General features: G+C 36.0%; 1 protein-coding gene across 8 annotated transcripts in view; it reads right to left on the bottom strand.

Moving 5' to 3' along the window:
• The window catches only part of GABBR2 (gamma-aminobutyric acid type B receptor subunit 2), a 492,905-nt gene that overhangs the window by 148,172 nt on the left and 322,316 nt on the right, over positions 1–22,417 (bottom strand). For all 8 annotated transcript variants that reach the window (XM_068671237.1, XM_068671240.1, XM_068671241.1 and 5 more), the window contains 3 exons: positions 12,623–12,703; positions 9,944–10,094; positions 9,332–9,464 (listed from right to left, as the gene is read on the bottom strand). In XM_068671237.1, coding sequence (XP_068527338.1) covers positions 9,332–9,464; positions 9,944–10,094; positions 12,623–12,703 — 365 coding nt within the window. The remainder of the gene's footprint in view (positions 1–9,331; positions 9,465–9,943; positions 10,095–12,622; positions 12,704–22,417) is intronic.

Genomic DNA, 22,417 nt, shown 5'->3' with positions numbered 1-22,417 from the left:
GCAGCAGTCCTGAGAGACCCAGGGCCAGAAGATGCCTGCATCCAGCAGAAGTGAATGCATGGAGTGCACTGCACAGGGACACACATCTCTGATATGCAGATGTGAACTCAGGGTGTTCTTCCTCACTGCCATGTGCACTAGCAGATTGCAGATATGCACGCAAAGATAGAGAGCACACATCTCCCAAAGGATGCATCTGCATGTGGGAACCTGCACTCCCAGAAGAAATGGTGTGCTGTGAACCCATATGTCCTGTGAGCTGTCTGCACGTTACTCAGAGAGTATGTGTCCTGGTTGTGGCTGGCATAGATAATTTTCTTCATAGTAGCTGGTAAAGTGCCATGTTTATTAGAAAATGTTGGGATACTAGTAGAAGACTGTTGATATATTTGTATATATATAAAAAAAATTTATAGGCATCTAATGTTGTGGTTTGTCTGTTATATTGCTGATATTGACTCTGACCATACAGCTCACTGACTGCTGGTTAATCATGCCATTACTAAATCAGTAAACCAATACCAGTTAAATCCAAGCCACATGAGTTTTGCCACCTAATGACATTCTTGACTGCAGTACCATAAAAGAAATCCAAAACAAATAAACAAAAATATAGGAGAACAGATATTTAGGTTGGCAATATATTATTTTTAACTTAAATATTTTTTCAAGTCTTTACTCATTAACTGTCATCATACGTTATGCTAATAACTTCAGTAAAGCCACAGTCAGACCAACTTTGAGTGATTTAAAAAACACATTTCATATCAACATGTTCTTATTAGCCAGTTACGTCTTTTTTTAACTTCACATCAACTGAGCTGTGATAACCATACTTAGCATTCAATCTTTTTGCTGCTATTAATAAGTATTCAGCTCTTTTGTGTACAGTTTAGTGATATATTTGGCAAACAGATACATGGTATTTTCATGTCTCTAATAAGATCTCTTTTGTTCTTCCTGAAAGAGTAATTGCCTCTTGGGGATAGTAATAAATTCAATTATGCTCATAATACGTTTCTAACTGGATACTCAGAAAAAAAAAAATGTTATTTTTATCACATTCACTTCAAAAGTTTTATGTATTCCTGATCTGGATTATGCAAATTAGAATACTATAACTATTGGCTACATTAGAAATGTTCTGACTTAAAGATATCAGGAAATTTTATCAAAATGAGATCACTATTGCTAAGAATGAGACAATAAGTTTCAGATGAAAATAAATTTTTAATTTTGAAGAAAATGACCTTGAATTTGTCTGCAACAATTCATTAATACAGACAGAAAAATGAAAAATTTAGAAAAACATCAAAAGCCCCTGAAATATATATATCTGCTCTAATGTTTTTCTGAATTTTAAAGAAACTAATACTCAATGCATATAATAATCACATTATATATATATATATATATATATATTCTGAAATGTATTATACTTCCAATTGCCACTCACCTGAAAGGACACAAGAAAACTGACACCAATAATTGGATAGTACAACTCGAGCCTACACTGAATGCCATCACTGTGATGTTATAGATTTGATTTGTATCATGAACTCTGTCATGTTGGAACTTTTTAATTATGTACTTGAACAGAAGAGAGAGAAAGATCATGCTCTCCCCAGCAACTCCTCAATAAGCAGGAATTATAACTTGTGCTTTTAATAAATTGCTTAATAGGAGCTCCTAGTTATAGCTGGAAAAGCTAAAAATCTTTTATTTGATAGACAACCCATGTGATCACCACCAAACACTGACAGTGTCTCCACACGGAAACAGACCATTCTTGTTCATTTTCCAGTGCTAAGAAAAAAACACGACGTTTATTTAAAACAACAAAAAATCCACCTCTGTCAAATATTAATGTTTAAACAAAATTTGTAAGGTTTAATTAAAGTCACTGCATTTATGAACAAGTGGCCTGCATCTTGTAAAAGTATGAACTATAGCAGTTCTATTCAATTTTCCTTTGCAACAAAAAGTTTCCATTCTAAGCTTAAGGTGTTTCCATTCTAAGAGGAAAGTGTAAAGACCTTTTATTTTTTATTTTTTTAAGTGAAAGTATTCTTCCACAATGTAATAAACATTAATACCTTAACACCCTAATATAAAGTTACTTCCATGTGAATTGTATTTCCTCTCAACTTTGAGCTTTCACTGAGTAGCCTATGTTTTGAATGCTACTATTTCATATCTTCACAAAAATCAATGTATCCATGTAAAAACTACACAAACTTATTTGATGTCATAACTTGTTACCTTGGAAAATGGATTGAATTGATTAAATGTATAAAGTTTCACTATTAAAGAAGTTCTATTATTTTCCCATATTTGACCACCACTGCACATATATTCAGAAAATCACACAGTTGTGAACTGAAGAATGCCCATGAAGGTGTTGAGCTTATTAAAGCAATAACAAGAATTTCAAGTGCAACTGCTTAAGAAAGTGATGTATTTTATTCCTCTATTAAGTTGAAAGAAAAAAAATATTAAAACTGAATGAAATATAGCAACCCATTAAACTGCATATACCATATCTTTTTGTGCTGCAGCTTCAAATTTGCTATATTAATCCAGTTTGCCAATATCATACAACCAAGAAGATAGTAGAGAAACAGAATGAATAATTTAAATAAACATCAGGAAGAAGAATTCCAATATGTGTTGCATAAAAAGCTACAAACACCACCCCTTCACAGATACTTCATTAAAAAAAAAAAAATAGTATTTGAATAGTGAACCAGCTTGGTTCTTTAAACAACTTCAGTTAGCAAAATGGCAAAATGCTTAGCTTTTGTTCCTGCAGAGGAATCACTCAGATTTAAGATTCTTGAAAGCATCATTTATATTACCTGAAGACCATTATTTTAATGGTTTCATTTAAATAAAAAGGATTTTTATGAAAAAAGCATTTCTTTCATAGGACTAGACACTCCCAGTACCTTCCAATTTAGTTTATGAAATTCAGTCTGGTTTATTTGGGCAATATCAGTAATTAGCAGTTTTACACGTGCATAGGGCTGGAAGTTGCAGCACCAAGTAAGTCAGGCTGTAGCTGAACATTAGTGCTGAGCTGCTTGGTGGCATCTTGGTACTAGATTTAGGCACTTAAAAGTGACAAACAGGAGAATAAACCATACTGTGGGTTTAGCCCTGAAGAGCACAATTATCTTTAAGTAGGCAATTCTGTTGATTTCTGTGGACTATTCATGGGCTTAAAATTAAGCACCTTCTATTGTTCTTTGCAGACTGGGGACATAAAGGATAATTATGATGAACAAAAGTGTGCCATCTCAACACATTTTCCCTGGGGGCTTGATCCTGCGTCTATTAGCAATGGCAAAATTCCCAGTGTGAGAGCAGGCAGGCCCAAAGAATGAGTTCATCCATTTGAATTATACTTTTCTCATTTATCTCAAACATTTTATGACACATGTTTAGGTCTTTTAACTTATTCTTTAGAATTTGTGTGGCACCAGCACAATTCTTACAAAAAGTAAGTGGCAATAACATTAGAGAATTGAATCCTGCTGTTTTCACATAAATTAGGTACAGTGGCTCTTCACACGCTGTGAAATCTCCTGTAGTGATTTCTTAATATATTTCAGACCATTTTTGAGAGTCAATCCAAGGGTAGTGTAAAATATATTATAATTGCCCACAATTCTATAAGGGGGCTTTAAAACCTAGCTATTGTCCTACTGAAAGAGAGGCAAAATGTTCTAAAAATGCTACCTAAATAAATTGCTGGCAAGGTTGTGGTGTATTTGCTTCAGCATATGAACGATTCTGTTTCAGGGACCTATTCAGCTTTGTAAATTTTCCCTCTACATTTTTTTCCCCAAGAAAATGTCATTTACTAAAATAGAAGCTGATCAGGCTCATGTTAAACTCAGTAACAAAATTGCCTTTGAATGTAATAGGAGTGAGATCAGTCTCGGACTGAACGATGGTTAGGACAATTATGGAATTGATTATACAGAAAAGGGAGATTAAAATTAACAGCTAGACAATTAAGAAGGAAATAAACTAATGAATACACACAAAATGAAAAAGGCCAGACTAAAAATACAAACAAGAGCTATGGTTTCCAAAGACAAAGAAGTAGATTCGGGGTCCAAATTGCTTTGCAGTTCAGAATGAGCTGAGTGTCTATCCGTTGTTTTTCCTTTTTTTTTTTTTCACTTTTTTTTTTTTTAATTCCTAGGCAAGATTAAACAATTTCAATTTTAATAAAAGAATTAGGCAAGTATACAGTTCAAAGGGAGGGATGGGAGGAAATGGGGGGAACCCAAAACCTATGACAATGTCTGAAAAGTATAAAGGAAGGCAATAGGGAGTACATCATCAACTACTTAACAAATAGCAAAGCTAGGTGTCAGTTAGTAGCCCAGGGTCAAGTGCAAGTGGCTCTTGCCCATAGTACACCAAGACAGCCATAAATTTGAGGGGCCCTGACCAACAATTTTATCAGTTGCCTCCAAAAATTTGTAAACAGAGAAACCTCAAAGTGATGAGGGAAAAAAAAGCAGAAATAAAGACAAAAGGTTGGTACATCTGCTGCTTCTCCCTGCTTTATCTTTAAAGACCAGCCCCTGCTTCCAGAGATGCTGTCAGGCAACTCTATGACTTTCAGAGTTTTAGGGAATTGCCCAGCATACCCCTCACGCTGCAGTCTACCCTCTTCCCTAGGAAACAACCCGTCACAGCTGACTTCCTCCGTGCTCCTTGCTGTAATCTGAGTCTGTGTTTGATGAGCATGTTTTAGGATGTCTCTCCACTTTCATGCCACCTTATAATCCTGACCTTGCACAGACACAGGATTTCCCAAGAAAAAGTGGAACCAATATGGACCATGGGGTCCACCTCATCTAGCTTTTTTCTCAGTGGGACATAGATATGACTATGAAAAATCAGTGAAAAAGCATAAAAGCTTGCCTTTTACTTTGCTACATGATACAGAGTCAGATTTCAAGTATATTAACATAATAATATAACCATAATTAACAATATTAGTAGACAAACCCTAAGTGCTTCTGAAGATCTGGATACATTTAAAGGTGAATAGTAATTTTTAAAGTACATTTAAAGGTGAATAGTCAAATTTTAAGTACATCTTTGAGAAGATAAGGTCCCTAACGTCTACTGTTATCATGAATGCACCTGTTCTCAGAATGTCCGAATGAGAACAACACAAAGTCCAGACAGTTTCACACTGCAGTGGGTAGCTGTATTTTACCAGCAGATATCTCCATTTCTTCCTTCTCTCTCTCTTTCTGTCTCTCCACCTCACCCTACCTCATTGCATGGCTCTTTCTTTCTATGCAGAATCTCTTTTCAAATGCCTGCATCACAGCTGAGAGCACCTGACTGAAATCTGAAAGCCTGAGAACAACCTGCAACAGATGAAACTGCTGTTGAATACCGCAGGCACACAAAAACCTTAATGCACTCTGTTTACTTTGCCTTTTGTTAAGACAAAACGCTGACAAGACTCAGTGAGATCACCAGGGATCACAGGATATCTGCCTGGTTTTGGCAATTCACATAAATTATGCTAATTAATGAGTACAAACCAAAGCATGCTTAATGTTAGTGACAGTGTAATCTGGAACATTTCCATCCTTTTACCTTTGATGGAACACCTTTGCAGAACTCCAGAGTGCAAAGGAGACTGAAAGACAATCAGTCTCCAGAACAGATATCTACTGGAATGGTACGAATCCTATAATGGCCTGTTCCAAATAGATCACTTGCTCCTTCCCTATCAGAAAAGCCAACTGGTGTTTACATGGAATCTTTTGTGTTCCATTTTGTGCCCATTGCCTCTTATTAGCCTTTCATCCCACAGCAGATCCAACTTGCAGAGACATCACTAGTCTTAAATGCAAAGCATGAAATCCCCAGCAGAATATATTACAGAAGTCTAAACATTATGATCATATTTAATATTCCCTCTATTTTAAGTATTCCTGTTTAGTATGTCAGCTTAAACTCTATTCATAGGATATGTCACTGGCATTGCTAATTTTGACTCTCTCTCTTCCATATAATGAATGCTTTCAATTATTTTTCCACTTGCTTGCATTTTTCCAGTTGGCATCACATCTTGTTTCATACCTTTACTTCTAACTTCTCTTTTTCTACGGTACCATGGTAATTCTGAGATTGAAAACAAAGACAGATCAGATCATCCGCATTCTCTCTCTCTCCCTTATACCTGAAGCAGTTTCTAGTTTTGAATATATATGCATGTAATGAACTACTGTATTACTTTTTCTGTACAACCAATGTAGTTGCAACTGACAGTTGCAAGACATGTAACTGTTCCATACTGCATTGACCACTTTCTGAGAATTCACTGCTCCAGATAGTTTTAATTTCTTGCAGCTGGTGTTTTACAATATGACACCTACTCTCTAATTCAGATATGGAATTAAATAATGCTATGTTTGGTATTAGGAATCCCTACCATAAGTAATAAATTACTATTTAAATGTATTTGATTATTTTCCATAGAAAATGGGCATACCAGGATAAAAATGAGTTACTTTGAAACCATTTACCTACTCTAGCACACAGTCAACAATACAGAAGTTCAAAAACATAAAATACCCCTGTTTAGCAAATTATTTGCCCATATGTTTAAAGCGCTTTTCTTACTCTCAAATACATTTAACGATTGGTTCTGTATTTCAACAGATTGATTTATATACCACATCCTCCTACAGTCAGTACCTTGCAGAGTTGAAAATGGTGGTACAATTTATCAAAGAAATTCTTTCAAATTTTTTATCATGGTTCAGTGTCCTTGGAATATTACAGAATAAAACATGTGCCATAGGTAGATGCACGTTGTAGAAAAGTCAAGCACTTCACCCTCCAAACAATGCTATAAACATTGTGCTATAGAGGAAGCGCACACAATAGATTTGGGATATAATACTTAAAATTTGGAAACCATTCTTCCTGAATTTAGTTGTTAGATTCAGGTGTATTTAAGGACCTTCCATGGGTCTTAGCAGAAAGTTATCAGAAAATTAAGATAGAATAATCACAGTTACCATATATATCTTGTATCTAATTTAAAAAAACTTACTATTATGTATACGCTGCTACTTTCATGAGGTCTAATCATTTTTTTTAAATATGGAAGACAAAGATGGTGATTACTTGGCTTAGAGAGGGGATAGCACTAATGACAGCCTTTCAGTTTTGCATGTGCTTATAAAAGCTGAATCAAAATTTTAACTTCCCTACCAAACAAACAAACAAACAAAAAAAACCCTCTGCCTCCACTGATGTAGTTCTTGTTCTCTTTGCCTAAAATGTAGCTATTCCAGCTGTACCCACATATTTTTGGTATCAATGGCTTTTTATGATCACTCTCTATTGTAGCTGGTTCTTTTAAAGAGTAACAATCTCTCATAAAATGGAAATTTTAAACTAATTTCTAATATGTTTTAGAATGGACAATCCAAATCATGCATTACCAGGGAAACGAATGATAAGAGAGATTTGTGCCAGCCTGATCCTATAAGAACTGGTATCTGTAAGTAGGCCTTATGAAACCAATAAGCTTGCTGCCCATATGGAGAGATGGATGTTCGTTACATGGTGCCAAATGTACACTCTGTACCCAGCACTTAGTGGGAGTTTTTTTGGGGGAAAGAGGAGAGACGGAAGAGTTACTGAACAGAAAAGTGGGTTTGTCTCCCATATTTATGAACTCAACATTAATTTAGTGTTTCCTAGATACAGGGAAAGTGCTTAGGCAGGGTAGATGGTGGCTATGGAAATATGATTTTTTTTAAAAAAGAAAACAAGAGAATTGCTCATTGAAAGCTATCAGCTATTCCACTGGAAAAATAATAATCGGAGGAGGGAATTTTTAAAAGAATTGTTCAATGAGCTGAAGGTTGGAAAAAAAAAAGTCCTCATAGGTTGCTTCTGGAGGTTTTCTTGCATCTATGCTGCTAACACTAACCACTGACAGAGCAGGGATTCGTAAGATAAATCAGCAGTCATGTACAGGAAATCACAATCAGAAATGCTTCCATACTGGACTGAAAACCAGGAAAGCCAAGCTTGGTGTGAGGAGGGTTGTAGGCAGCCCAGTCATACAGTGTCCTACAGCCTGGCAATAAGGTCAGGAGATTTGAATGTAAGCCCCTCATGGTTGCATCAGGACGTATAATTTGCACTTTCTGCCACAAGCTTTTTCTGCAAAGGATGGTGAGAAAAGAATGGGGATTGATATCAATAACTGGCTTCTTAATGTCACTTCTGGTCCATTGGAAACTGGTTCACACACAAAAAAAAAGAAAGAATATTTGCTGGATAATGAATGCTGGTCCCTATGCATTCACATAATTATATACTTAGCTTGGGAGAGGTGAACAGGATTTTCCTTTTGAAGTCTTTGAGGAACCTCTTTCTACTATCTATATAGAGAATTTTTGTTCTAGTTCTAAAAGAATTGAATATTCTGTCCCTCTTCTTCCTTTGGAAGTTAAGGTATAGGTGTCTAAAACACAGGTGTCCTAAGGAAGCTAGGATTTTGCACAGCAAATCATGCATATTCACATGTACTATTATATCTTGTAGTGTGTCTTAACATGTACTGATGATAACTCCAGTGTTTTGAAATGATATCACTGAATAAGTCATGATATTTCATTTCTATAACAGTTTTAGTCAGTATGGGGATTTCCACTGAAATATTGTGATTTAACTAAAATGTCTAGCTTTAGGCATGCAACTTTCAGACTTTGAATTTTTCTCTGTAAATAAAAACTTTCTTGCTAACTTCCAATATGCAATTTGATTTCAGAATTGCTTATTTTGATTTAACTAGGATATATTCTATATGGATTTGGGCTTGTGTGAGTTTCTGCTTGGAAATAGCATTGGAAGCCTTTCAAGATTCAGTAAAAAAGACTAAGTAGAAAGGTCTAGGCAAGCAGCAGTCATGAAATATAAAATAATATGGAACCTATAAAGAAAATGTAGCTTCAAATATATTACTAGGTGTAATTCCACAAACATTGCATTTAATACATCTTCATATGCGTAATTTCAAAACAAGAAGATACATCAACAGTTTCACTCTGATGCAAAATCCTAATGCACCTGAAGTTTTCACTAATGATAATAAAGCTTTATGCACGTTTCAGAATTTGGTCCCAGTAAATACCCCAGGAAAGAACTATGAGAATCAGTTATTAAAAGGAATGAGACATTCAACTAGCGAACCTTTCTGTTTGTACATCTTGCAGAACTTTCTGCAAGACATTCTTAAACTAGAATATATGGAATTACTTACTGTGCAAAGTGTTTCAAATGTCTTTTCGGAGACAAAGGATCCATCAAGACCAAAAAGAAAAATAGATGCATAAGAAAGCATCCCTCCAAGGATAATAAGGTTGTTCATGTAGGGACTGGACATCTTTATTAGTCTATGGACAAAAGGTGATAGAGCATTAAAGAAGAAAGATTACTGAGCAAAAGAGCAAACAAGAAGAGTTTTTTTTGTAACCAGGCAAACTGATAAACCTTCTGTAGAACTCCATAAAATATATAAGCATACACACTGTTTTATAAAGTCTACCATTGTTTTAGATTTTTGCATGTTTAGTAAAAAGGTCTCCTATTTTACTGATGGATTAATTAGCAAAGGCTAATGTCAATAGCACATACACACAGTCAAATGTTAAATCAAAAAAAAATATATAAAAATACTTTCCAAACAGTATAAAAGAACTTATTCTAACAGTTTGTTTCATTTTGTATATATAATACATTAATTCTATCTGAATAGTTGTAAAATCTTTCCACAGTTTAAATATTTTCTTTACATAAATATTAATAATATACTCTACAAAGTTGTCATTTAAATAGAAAACAAATTGAAATAGAAGTGACATGAATGTCTTACTTCTGATTTCTGTTTTTGATATTAAAAAAGAGGAAAGCACTGGCCATTATCATTCCTAAGATGGTGAGGGCTGAAAGGATGCTGTATAGAGGCAGAGAGATCTTGCGTAGCTCCTCTTGTATAATTGTTTTGTCCTTTGGAGGTTCAAGTCCTAGAATTACAAGAAGAATAAAAAAGGCTAAAGTACAGCCAAATGTAGAATTTGTGTAAGAAAATATGCCTCTCCTTACTACTATACCTAGAGTTAGCAACTGTAAACCACATCTGTAGCTGATGAAATTATTGACTTTGATAGATATATTTTGGTCACATTGATTGACAAGAAGGTTTGCATTTCTGGAGCAGATGAAAAAAAAATCATAACAAAATCCAAATGCAGAACCCCATAAAAAGTGTACTATCTTCATTTTAAAATGTAAATAACACCAAAATGGCTGTGAAGTTTACCACAAGGTTACGCTTTTCAGAAACAGATGACAGAAACATGAGTAGAAAACAGAGGACATCATTTCTCAGCATATTTTCATTATCATCAGGGCAAATACAAATGGCCTACCTCACCTCTAACTAACTGAGAGAAAGCTAAAACTGACACTGTGGGGATCTGGAGCCTCATTGCTGCTTCTGCAGCCTCACTGGGGCAGAGGTTGATGGCCCCCAGGGGTTGACATGGGGGCCAGGACCATGGGCAGGGTGGGAGAGCCCTGGGGGTGGACAGGGTTGCTAGTGCCCTCAGAGTCCTACAGAAGGGAGCAGTGTGGGAGAAAGAAGAGCCAGGTATAGGGACAGACCCACTCTTCAGTTCTCTGCAGGCATGGATTTGAATGTCTGAACTTAAAAAAAAACAAACAACAAACAAACAAGTTTAAAGCCATATACCAGATTGACGGTCAGCTCCTGCTAATTAAAGGCTTCTTGGTTTAATGAGAATAATTACTTCCCGACAGCTAAAATGAAGCTCTTCATTCCCTACTTCACACACTCTACCTGCTTACTAAAATGTCCTGATACATGTAGGGAGAAATTTATCCACAGCAGTTATGCTGAAACAATTCTGACAAGGGAAGATCCTTATACTTTGGTCTTTACTTTCAACATTTCCAAACAAAAAATTCCTTTCACCTGGTGATCACACTAAAATGATCGGTCAAGGGACCATTCGCTGAACTGAAATTAGAAAAAAGTACCTCAGATTTTCCCTTTTTCCTCTTCCTACCTCAGAGCATGCATTTACAGGTTACTTATTTACATAACCCATCAAGAAATTAGGCAACAAATAACAAACCAAAAATACAATAAAGCATGTGCCCGCATGAAAGGAACTGATATTAAAAAAAAAAACAAAACCAAAAAACCCTCACCTGCCACGTCTAAAATATACAGAGTATATTGATGATGCGTTCAACAACCAGCGATTCCATAGAATATATTTTCTTCTTTGTTGAATTACCACTCAATTTTGTTCCTTTTAATATTGTGAATAACTGTTCTCCTGTGTGTAATTTTATGCAATGGTTTAAACAGAATTATATTTACTACTCTTCATTTGAAATGCCTAATGTTACTGTTTTTCATACTGCTTGACAGATGCAGCAGTTGTGTCCTCCACAATGTATACATGGCTACCTCCACAAAAAGTCACAGTGAGTACAATGGGAGGGTTCACTGCCACTTTTGTCAGACATCTTAAGATAGATATATGGCAGGCCATGGGGGAAGGAATGCCAAATGCAGCCAGGCCAAGAAGTAGGAGTCTGGTCCTGCGAAAAGCCTGAACAGTTTTTTGCATCCTTTATTGTCCAAAAAGGTATGGAGATATGAATGATAACTGTCTCCTGCTACTTGATTCATCCTGCATATATTTTCTGGAAATTAATAGTATTGAATCAATACTCAACTGCATCACCAGTTCTGTTTTCCATCAAAAATAAGCAACTGGGTCCCAAACTTTGGCAACTGGGACAGATTCTGCACTTTTGATTTTCAAAGCCTCATTCTTCAGATATATGTGAGATGTACATGAAGCCATGCTCTTTTGAGTCCATTAAAGGAAACCAGAAGGAAACGTAGAAAGCTCCAGCAAATGGACAAGCAGTCATGGGTTAGATCACTGCAGTGAAATTCTGGTCACGCCCATGCACACAGGCCCGCCTGTGGACCTTGGAAGCACTGCTGGAATGAACACTCCCTAGACTTGTTTCTCAAATGACATTTTAAAAAAATCTAGCCCTGCTATTTTGAAATCACATTTTCCAACTACCTAACAGACACCTCCCAAAGAAAAACAATAATTTCCCTCTCATCCACAAACACCGCACATGAGCATCCTTCAGGTAAGTGGGTAATGGAGAAGAAATTAGAATATTATTGGTTGGTGGAGATGAAATAGAAGACATCTGTAGCTTGTTGAAATAAGAAAGAACATTGTGTACACATGTCAATATAAATTTATCCCAGTTATTGGAATGAAAAACAATTATACAATATCTAAATGTTACAAATTTCTGGTCAAAGTTCTAATTTTCTTTTTAAGAGGAGCTCAATTACATTTTTCTTTGTACAATTTCATACATTTTTGATATTAAAAATCCTAACAGGTCTCAAAACAGCATGCAGTGTTACAAACTGCATACAGCTACCCATGTAATTCCTGTACCTCTTTCCAGTTTCTCATCCTACCTTGGAACCTGATGCTGTTGTTGATTATTTCCAGTGTGTCAGCTACAGCATTATACTCTCCCACCTTCACTTCCTTTCTTTCTGCAGAGAAACAAACAAGAGTGATTGTTTATGGCAGTCCACATGTTCTCAATTATTTAACTGATTTTCCCTTCTTTTTGACAGTGTGTCAAGAGGAAAAGAAAATATGCTTGAAGTGCATGGATTATTAAAGCAGAATGCCAGACAGCTAACATAACTGAAAGAAATATTTCTGATTTTTTAAAGAAATGCAAAAGATTTTTAAGAACTCATTTACATAATCAGGGAATTGTTGTTACTGGGCACAGACATCTCCGGCTTAAAAATTACACACTTACTGGCTCATACTTACTTACTGGCTCAGTAAGACACTTTGTTGGGAGAACAGACATGGCTAAATCATGTGCTCCACTCCCATTTAAACAACTAGGACATCTTGCTTTAGTGAAGTATTTGCCAGGGGAGTCATAGTTGCAGGCTCCAGCCTGTGTGGAGTAGACTGGCTATTTAATAGATATGCTGGGAATCTAATCTCCTACACTGACTGGGAATTAGCAACCCATCAGCACACTGACTGCAAAACACACTGTGCTATATAATTAAAGCTAACTTTAGCTAAAAAATAGCTAACTTTAGCTAAAAAATAAAGCACTTGAGCTAAAATATTTACTGGTACTCTCATCTGCAGTTTTGGGATTACCATCATCTATACGACCTTTTTGTACAGAAACTTAGTATGTTCAGCTACTGCCTTTGACACAGTAGCTGGAACTCTGTCACATATTAGTCCCAGCCTCCTGATGACATCTAGCACCAATTAATTTCTGCTTTTTTTTTTTTTTCTTCGTATTACTTAGAAGTGCGGGAACTTACTAAATTATAATTTTTATAGTAAAACTTTTAACTTTCGATTAGAGACAAAAAAAATCAACAACAACACAGACACATTGGCTATAGTGCTTTTGATGAGCTGGCTCAGCAGAGCCAAAAAAATTCATTTCAGGCCTCCGTTTCTGGGAATGCACAACCCAATTTGCATGCAAATTCTGAGCTCATGACCCTATTTGTGACACTGATTCGGGAAGCTGATGATCTTGAACTAGATGCCCAATTTGAAAAGACTGTATTTTACCCAACAGCTCCACATTAACCTTTCCTCCTTTCTCACTCAAAGCAATTGTGCACTGTTCAACTCTGCTGAATGGAGAAGCTAGCTCCATTTTAGTAAATTCTGCAGGCTGATTAATACCAATCTGAGAGTTTACAGCAGGCAAAAGTTTTCCTTACATAAACTACACTACTTATTGCTAAAAATCTTTATGCAAAATTGTACACTGTGCTGCAAATCTGGCAGAGAAACCTAGGCATTTGCTATATCCAGATCAAAAGTTAAAGTTTGCAGTTCTATAAACTGATTCACTTTTTACATGAATATCATCTATTATGAGGTCCTAAGACAAATTTGACATAAAAGTGTAATATACTGGTTTCCAGCAGCAGTTTCACCAGGCCCATCCACAACATAATTAAATAAATAAATCTTATTTTGCAATCTGCATTACATACTCTTAGGGAGTAAATAAAAGGTTGGTGCTTCCTGGCATGAGGCATTTGCTATACCCAGATCAAAAGCTAAAGTCCCAAACAATAATATCCGCACAGTCATCAGCTAAATGCTAAAATTATCATTAAACACTGAACCATTTCACTGTCTTCTTTATTGGAAGCATGAGAATTTTAATCTGTAGATTTAAAACACACAAAAAAAAGAAAAACAGATTGAAGAGAGACAAACCCCAGAATGTTTATCTATATGCAATTTGCACCTTTGGTGCAAATGGGGCTTGGTGGAATATTTATTTGGAGAAGTGAACTTCAATGGTGGACTGAGACTTCCAAGATTTAGCAACCCAAGAAGGTGGAAAATATGCAACATGTTTAGTACCTGTGAAGCACATTGGCAGTGCCTGGTCCCTTACAAATGGAAAAGGACAATTCCCAGGGACCCTGCCAGATTTTACTAAAGTTAAGAAATGCCATGAAGATATTTGATATCTTAAAGTACTTGCATTTGTGAAAAGTAGTCTATGAGGGAAATAAACCATATTATATTAGCGGGAAGGATATAGTTTCAATATCATAATAAAGTTACATCAGTGTTGAGGGGGAAGACACAGTCTTTGTGCTCTTTTGTATCTCAAAAGACAACAGCTGCTGAGTTACCCATCCTCAAGCAAAAGTGCTGACCAGTAAAAGAGTCACCTCCAAATAGCAATTAAAGGAAGCAGGGAGGCAGCAGCATGGCTCTCTGCTCTCTTGCATGGCAACATAGCCGAGGGTGGATCTGCAAGCACTCCTTTTCTATATGCCTCTCCCTCATGTTCCCTTTATAAATTCTGAATTATTCAAGTCAATATATTGATTGTTTAATGCAGTGCATATCTGTCAAAATCTCTGTGTTCAACTGGGCAGGAGGAAGTGAAATTCCTTCAAATAAATACACCAACTTTTGCTTTTACAACAATAGTCAGAATACGATGTTGGCTTATTTCTTTAGTACTTTGATTATTTTTACCTTGATCTTTCCATAGTCACAATAGAGAGATTGTATTGAACACTCCATCCCCTGCCCCAGATTAAAATGGAAAGAAAAATATGAAGGAAAATATCTGTGTTTTGTGAGATAATATTTGTTGATACTGTAACAGTAGTAGTGTGATTTTAGAATTTGAATCTGCAGCTGTTCTTTCACAGAAGAACAGAAAAGCAACAACTAACCAACCCAAAGAAAACTGTCCCAGAAATATGTCACTGAAAATTATGCTTAAAAGAATTATTAGTACCTAATCCTTGTTATTAAATAATAGTCAAAAATAGATTAGTTTTATTACCAACATGAAAGTCTTCTGACAACAAAGAACTGAACTGCTCTTACAGGTGGATTAAGATGTTTTCCTTGGCATGTTTTATTATGGAATTTTATATCCCATTTTAGGCAACCATGGACAAATCAACACACTACTACTTAATTAATTGAGCCACATTACATAAAGATAATACAACAGATATTCAACTATATATCAGGTAATTACATGTTCTTGTTGAATAAAAGCAAATATAATTCTGCAATGGACATCAACTTAGTAAAATAAACTTATCAAAATGCACAAGAGTATCGTGATTGCTGGTACAACTGATATCCACTTACATTGAGAATTTCTAGATGGGACTATGTTTACTTTCAGTTCCTTCCACTTCATGTCATAATGTACATCTAAAGCATGTTGCAAGTATGTCAGTCTGACTGATAAGCTGCAAATAACACTAGTAGTGATGCAGTTAAGTCAATATGGAAATGCTTGCATCAATATAATCACCAGTATAATTTATGTCGATGACAATAAGGGCACTCTGAAATAAAGGAGGAGTTAAAAGGATATGTATATTGCTATGTGAATGAATTAATAAACTCCTACATGTCTAGTTGATTATACCAATGTAAAAACTTTGCTTAGCCCACCAGAAGAAAGATGGATTAACTAGCCCTAACATTACTGTGGTTCCCAAACTGCATGTTTGTAAAAGAAGATTAAGGACCTCAAAGTCTACCATCAGCTGACATTGCTTGTGCTGTCTTCTGTCACTGCAGCATGTAATACAATTAGAACCCCATACAAACTGCAAAGGCAGACATGTACAAGTGATGAATATTCACCTCCAAAAAATAAAAATTATATTTTAAAGGAAATTTAATAAAGTTACTATGGAAACTTCTCCAGATAAACTAAGGGTCATTGAGGGTTCTCCTTTAAAGGCCACTTAAGCTTCTCAACTTAGAAAAGGCAGAAAAAATACTACTTACATCTGAAAAAGTACAAAATTCTAGGTCTTGGTTTGTTCTTTATCCCTTGATAAAGGGATCTTTATAAGGTGATGCCTCTATGTCTCCTCCTATAAAAGTTTTTCCAATTATTTTTTAAATAATTCCTCCTGCTTCTCCACTCAAGAAATGGTTCCTGTACACATATGAAAACCTTCTCCTGACATCGTCTCGTTTAGCAGTCCCTTCTCCAATTCTTGCTCAGAAGAATTTTAGAAAATGCCCAAACGGCAGCCAACAGGCAAAACTGAGCATGGATCACAGACATCTGGAATGCTTAAAGATAGTTAGGGAGAGATTGATACTTGTGTACACTTAACATTTGGAATAATTTTCATTTTCAAATCAATTTTCTAGATAAGAATCAAAAATCATGCGACTATACAAACACCAAGAAGTACTCACAATTCTGCCTTACCTTTGTTTTAGTTATTTTGAAAACTCTTTAAAAAAATAACCTTCTATTGCAAAACCTGGACATGCTGCTTTAAATGCCTTTATATCAGTGAGTTAAACCAAGCGTTATGAAAGCTAATTTGCTTTAGAAGAAATACAGAAACATGTCATGTTGCGGATCCTGTAGAAACTATTAGCAAATTAATGTAATCTTAACTTTCATAATATATCCTTGTCAAACAAGATCAGGAAGTTTTTTAGTTATCCTTATCACATATATCCATATCACTTATCAGCAATAATAAATTGAAAGTTTCTAGTTTAAAAAAAAATCACAAGGGAAGCTTATAAATAATGAATGAGCAAAGCCTTTTTCTTGAATTTCTATCTACTTGTAGGCAACTATTTCTTTGTTTGAAGACAGAGGTTCTGAGATTAAGAATCTCAGTTCAAATATGAAGGAAAATGTCAGGTCAGATAGAAGATTGTTCTCCAGTAGAAGTAATTTCAAAAGGAAGAATAAAGGAAGAAAATATATGTTACTTTTGCAAGGATTTAAATTACCACAGTTTTGCATTTGTAATTGGAGGTAAAAATTGGTTTTGCTAGAGAAAATATTGCCTTCATCATTTACTGCTGCATAACTATTTCCTACAATTGAAATTCCTGTCTGATTTTGTTTTGTTTTGATTGTTTGTTTTTGTTCTGAAATCCTGGATACCAGTTCATACAACATACAGGAAATCCTGAGTTATAAAAACAGTATAGCATGTATAGTATGTGCAAATTACTCTTCATTGATACTACTGAAGTCCTACCTTGCATTCATCCATAAAGCAAAACAGACAAAAAAAGGTTAAACTGGTCAAAGGCCAAAGTGTATATGTCAGCCTTAGAGTCATGACAAAAGCTAAGTCTTAACCTTGGACTTACTTCACTACATTAGCAATGGTATTTAGCCAACAGGAAACAGTAAGTATGTAAGCAAGCAAGCTCATAAAATGACATTAAGTACCCTGAACTCAACAAAAATTGAGTCCAGTTTTATAGCCCATGAAGATTTTTCCATAAATAGTTCAACCATCTGCACTTTTAAAAGCTTATTAAAATTAAATTTACTGATTCTTTTTAAACATTTTTACCTTCCAGATTTTATGTTTCCAATTTTCTTGTTAGACTGACTTCTGTCTTTACTCAGAAATTTAGTACTATAGTTCATGTGTATTTAAATTTATCTTAGGTATTTAAATATTATGTATTGGAGCTAAATAATGAAATAATAATAATAATAATAATAATAATAATAATAATAATAATAAGTAATGACTGAGTTTAAAACAATTACTTCTTAAAACCTGAATTAGTAACACTATAGTCATAACTTTCATTCAGGACACTAGGAAAATAAACAAATATACAGTAGTGAAGGCAGATTATTGATGAAGTAGAATGACGTGTGAAGAACAAAATACAGAGTTTACACTGACTCTTCTAAAAAGGAATTGATGTTTCTTATGATGTTAAATAAAGTCCTTGATAGTTTGAAATGAGGCTGTATATGCAATCACAATTTTGGTTTTAATACTTCTATCAATAAATCTTAACTGTGAATCATAACAACTGAAACATCTGTTAGTAATTTAAGTTACCTTTAACTCCATTAGGGAAGTTAAGAAACAAACCTATATTCAAAGAATAGGTATGGTACGATTCTATTTTAGGAAACATGTATGTAATAACTGCAACCCCTCAATCTAGTTAAGGATTTTTCTCCTTTTATGTACGTTCTCTTTTATGATTTAATTAACTTTTCATAGTCTGTATAACTTTATCATTGTGAGGGTTTATTTACCAAAATGAATGATCTTTGAAGTCATACAATAAACTAAAGGTTTTTACTAAAGGTAACATGATTTTAAAATAAGAATCGGTCCCTATCAATATATTTATTTAATTTACAATTGGAATTAACTTCTTCCTAGCAAAGTCCAACATCAGCATGCTTTTCCCGACTCACAGAATTTACAGTGGGAAACATGTAAAACTACAGGTTTCTAGTAAAACTGCTGGCAGCCAGTCCTAGCACCATGAGAATTAAATTTTCTCGAGTATGAAATTATAACACAACTTTATTAATTGTTGTGTGCCTTTAAGCACCTTTACTCACACACACTGGTCCATTTTCTACAGCGGGCGTGCCATGCAATCGAACTGTTGGCACATGCAAGCTGGGGCTGGCTTCCCAGCACATCTCCCAGGAGGTCCCAGGGTTTGAAGGCCCATCCAGGCAGTGACAGGTCTGGATGAGGATACCACTGATCTGAAGAGAAGTCCCCGCTGGCAGCAGCCCAGGCCCCAGCAGCAGCTCCATCTGTCAGAGTCTCTCCAGGAGAGGGACACTGAAGCCAGGACTGCGCGGGAGGCTGGAGGTGCCAGCAAGAGAGGCTGTGCCCACGTTTTGTTGCCTCTTCAGCTCCATTTCTGAGTGCTGAAGCATCAGACATTGTGAAGCACAGTTCAAGATATAATGTGATACAGCACTAATTCAAAGATAAGAGACAGTAAACCAAATCAAGGCAGCATATCCATTTTGACAATCTATGAGACTTCCAAAGAGACCCAAGATGATGAAGCAGCAGTGTTTCTGGATCTCTCAATAGGGAATAAATACAATTATGCTCCCTTTGGTGCCCTGGAAAATGAGTCTGAGTATGCACAGCACATGTGAAGCAGAAAAGTGTAGAAAAAGGAAAATGTAGAAAAATCAAGATCTGAATCATTATCAAATGACCAAAGAATATTTTTATAGCTTTTTTATCTAAACCAAAAGTCACTCATGAATTCATGTCAAATTCACCAGGCAGTAGTGTTTATCTAGGGAAGAAAAAGTCTTTAGGAATAAAAAAAAAAAAAAAAAAGGAATAGAGCTGCTGTCAGTCTCTTCTGTCCTACAGATCACAGTTTGCCTATAACTCAGAAATGCAAGCCATCCAAGAGAGTAGCCTAATCCAGGTTTACATAATTTGTATCTGCTGGCTCAGCATTTAAACCTTCCATAACAACTGACAGAGGAAGTGACTGGCCACCACCAGGGGATGGCCTGACAGGAAAGGCAGCCCCAAGGACCTCAAAGTCCCTGACTCCAGCCTAGATATTCACTCTGGTTAAAGCAGAGAGATCTGGGAGACCTGTTCCTTCTCCTGTACATTTAATACTCTAGCATTTTATTAGATTTTGTCATGGATGCCTGAAAGAAGGGTTTCATCTCACTTACCTAAACATATTTCTTGTCAAACTGAAATTTTAATATCAATTCTATATGAAGTATTGCTTATTTCTTGTGGTTGAGAAGATGAATTAATAATAATAAGTACTCATTTCTTAGAAAGCCTTAGATGGCTGTCTCTTTCCCCAGAGATGCTTTTCTCATCAGGCCAGTGATGCACAACACAACTGGTGACAGTAGCCCCAGCCTGCACAGATTCAGCTGTCATGAACAACACAGCCAAATTTCTACCACTGTGTTTTCAATGGCTGCTCAAGCATACAGAAAAGTCCTCCTTTTGATGGTCTGGTGTCCCTTCCTGATTTAGAGAATAACCAAACACACTAGCATAACGTGACCCAAACAGAAATGTCCCCTACCATGGAAGAGGTGTGTGCTTAGCTAGAGGATAGGGCAGAGCAGCGTCAGCTCTCCCACACATGCAACGAAGTGACCGAGTGCCTCGTAACAAGGTCACTTTTCCCTTCACTTAACAAAGCATGCCTCCTTTCTGGTAATCTCAGACAAAGCAGGGAGGAAACAAAGGCTCTGTTATCCCGCATCACACATTTGGATGCATACCTCTGATTGTATGATTAAGGCATTCCCTCACCATCTGCCACTGTTGTGCTCCCCCTCCCGTGGGAGGGGAGGGCTCAGCACATGCTGAGCAACTTCACAGTAAGCTGTGTGTGATCTACTCCAGCTGAGAGGTCAGAACACGAGGTGCTCTGGCTTCTTTCCTACGCAATGCATCCTTAAAACTTTTTTTTTCTTTTTTTTCTTTTTTTTTTTTTTTCTTCTCAGAGTAAAGAGCACATTATTTAGAGGTTGGAGTTGCACAGTTATCGTGCTTGAGATGGGAGGAGAGCAGCAGCTGGTGTGCATATTATGACTGTTGGATATCAGCAACTCTCTGTGTCCTTGAATATCTACTTACCCTTAGTCCAGGTGGCCTGTGAAAATGCTGTAGCACATAAAGAGTTTTCTTAACGTCTTATTCGACATTCAGGGTCAAACTGAAAGGCAGGATTCCCACTACTTATGTCCAAAGATTCAAAATAAGATAGCTGAGGCAGTGTTGAACACATTTATACAAAGCTGTGAAATCTATGCTATTTTATGTCTTGTACTTTATATGGTAGGTGCCAGTATTCTGTTTGTCTGTTTTTAACCCTGGAATGAGAAAGCAAGGCTGGTTTGACGCAGCAAGGCTGGTTTATTCCAGATACCTTATTTGGAAAGACCAGGGGAAGCTTTTCAGAAAATAAATAAATAAAATAAAATAAAATAAAATAAAATAAAATAAAATAAAATAAAATAAAATAAAATAAAATAAAATAAAATAAAATAAAATAAAATAAAATATTAAAGCAACCAGGATCCCACTTGTATAATAACTTGCATCTCCAAGTGACCCCTTGCTGAGATATAGGGACAACTATAAAGGCATGCAAACAGTGATATGCCTTAAGAGTACTCCTTCAGCTCCCAGTGATTAAATGAAAGCCATCAGCAAAAGACCCATCAAATTCCATAAACACCAAGCCTTTCAACCTCTAGCTCTCCCATTACAAACAGCTCCCCATGTAGAAGCTTGCCTCTAGGCTTAGAGCCAAATGGGGTCACAAATTGTATTTCCCCTCCCTTAGGGAGCAATGCTCTCCTGAAGGGATAGGCTACATCTACACTGCTACACTTAGGGGTAGCTCCCTAGGAAGTGAGGAAAATGTTACACAAACCCAGGACACCCATCAAACCCAAGAATCGTGTGAATCATAGGGTTAGAAAAGTATGTTCAGGAGTGCTACTTTGAATGCTTTTACAAGCAGATGTGGCTGCTGGGAAAATCCTCGTCAAGTTCTGTGTTTCATACCTGTCTTTTTGATCCCTAAGATACTAACTGAGAAGTCTGAGGCATCCACCAGGTATAGAGTTGTGAGAACATAAGGACACATGTAAGGAACCTCAAGCCTGGGATACTGGTCTGAAGAATTAAGGTAATGAGGTTGTGTAGCCTCATGCACCAAACACTGGAAGACATGAAATCTCCATGTGAAATATTGGCAGCTATTAAAAATGACCATATACTACTCAGTTCTCATATGCTTTAAGAGATGGATCCAGGAACTGGATCCAGGCACAAGAGACAGGTGATCTATAAAAGAAATGGTGGGTTTGAAAAAACTGCATTTGAAATGTTCTGTGTACAGCCCGGCGCAATAGTTCCCTA

The sequence above is a fragment of the Anas acuta genome, chromosome 2 (genome assembly GCF_963932015.1).
Source record: "Anas acuta chromosome 2, bAnaAcu1.1, whole genome shotgun sequence".
NCBI classification, from domain to species: Eukaryota; Metazoa; Chordata; class Aves; order Anseriformes; family Anatidae; genus Anas; species Anas acuta.
This window is presented reverse-complemented; position numbering and strand designations above follow the sequence as displayed.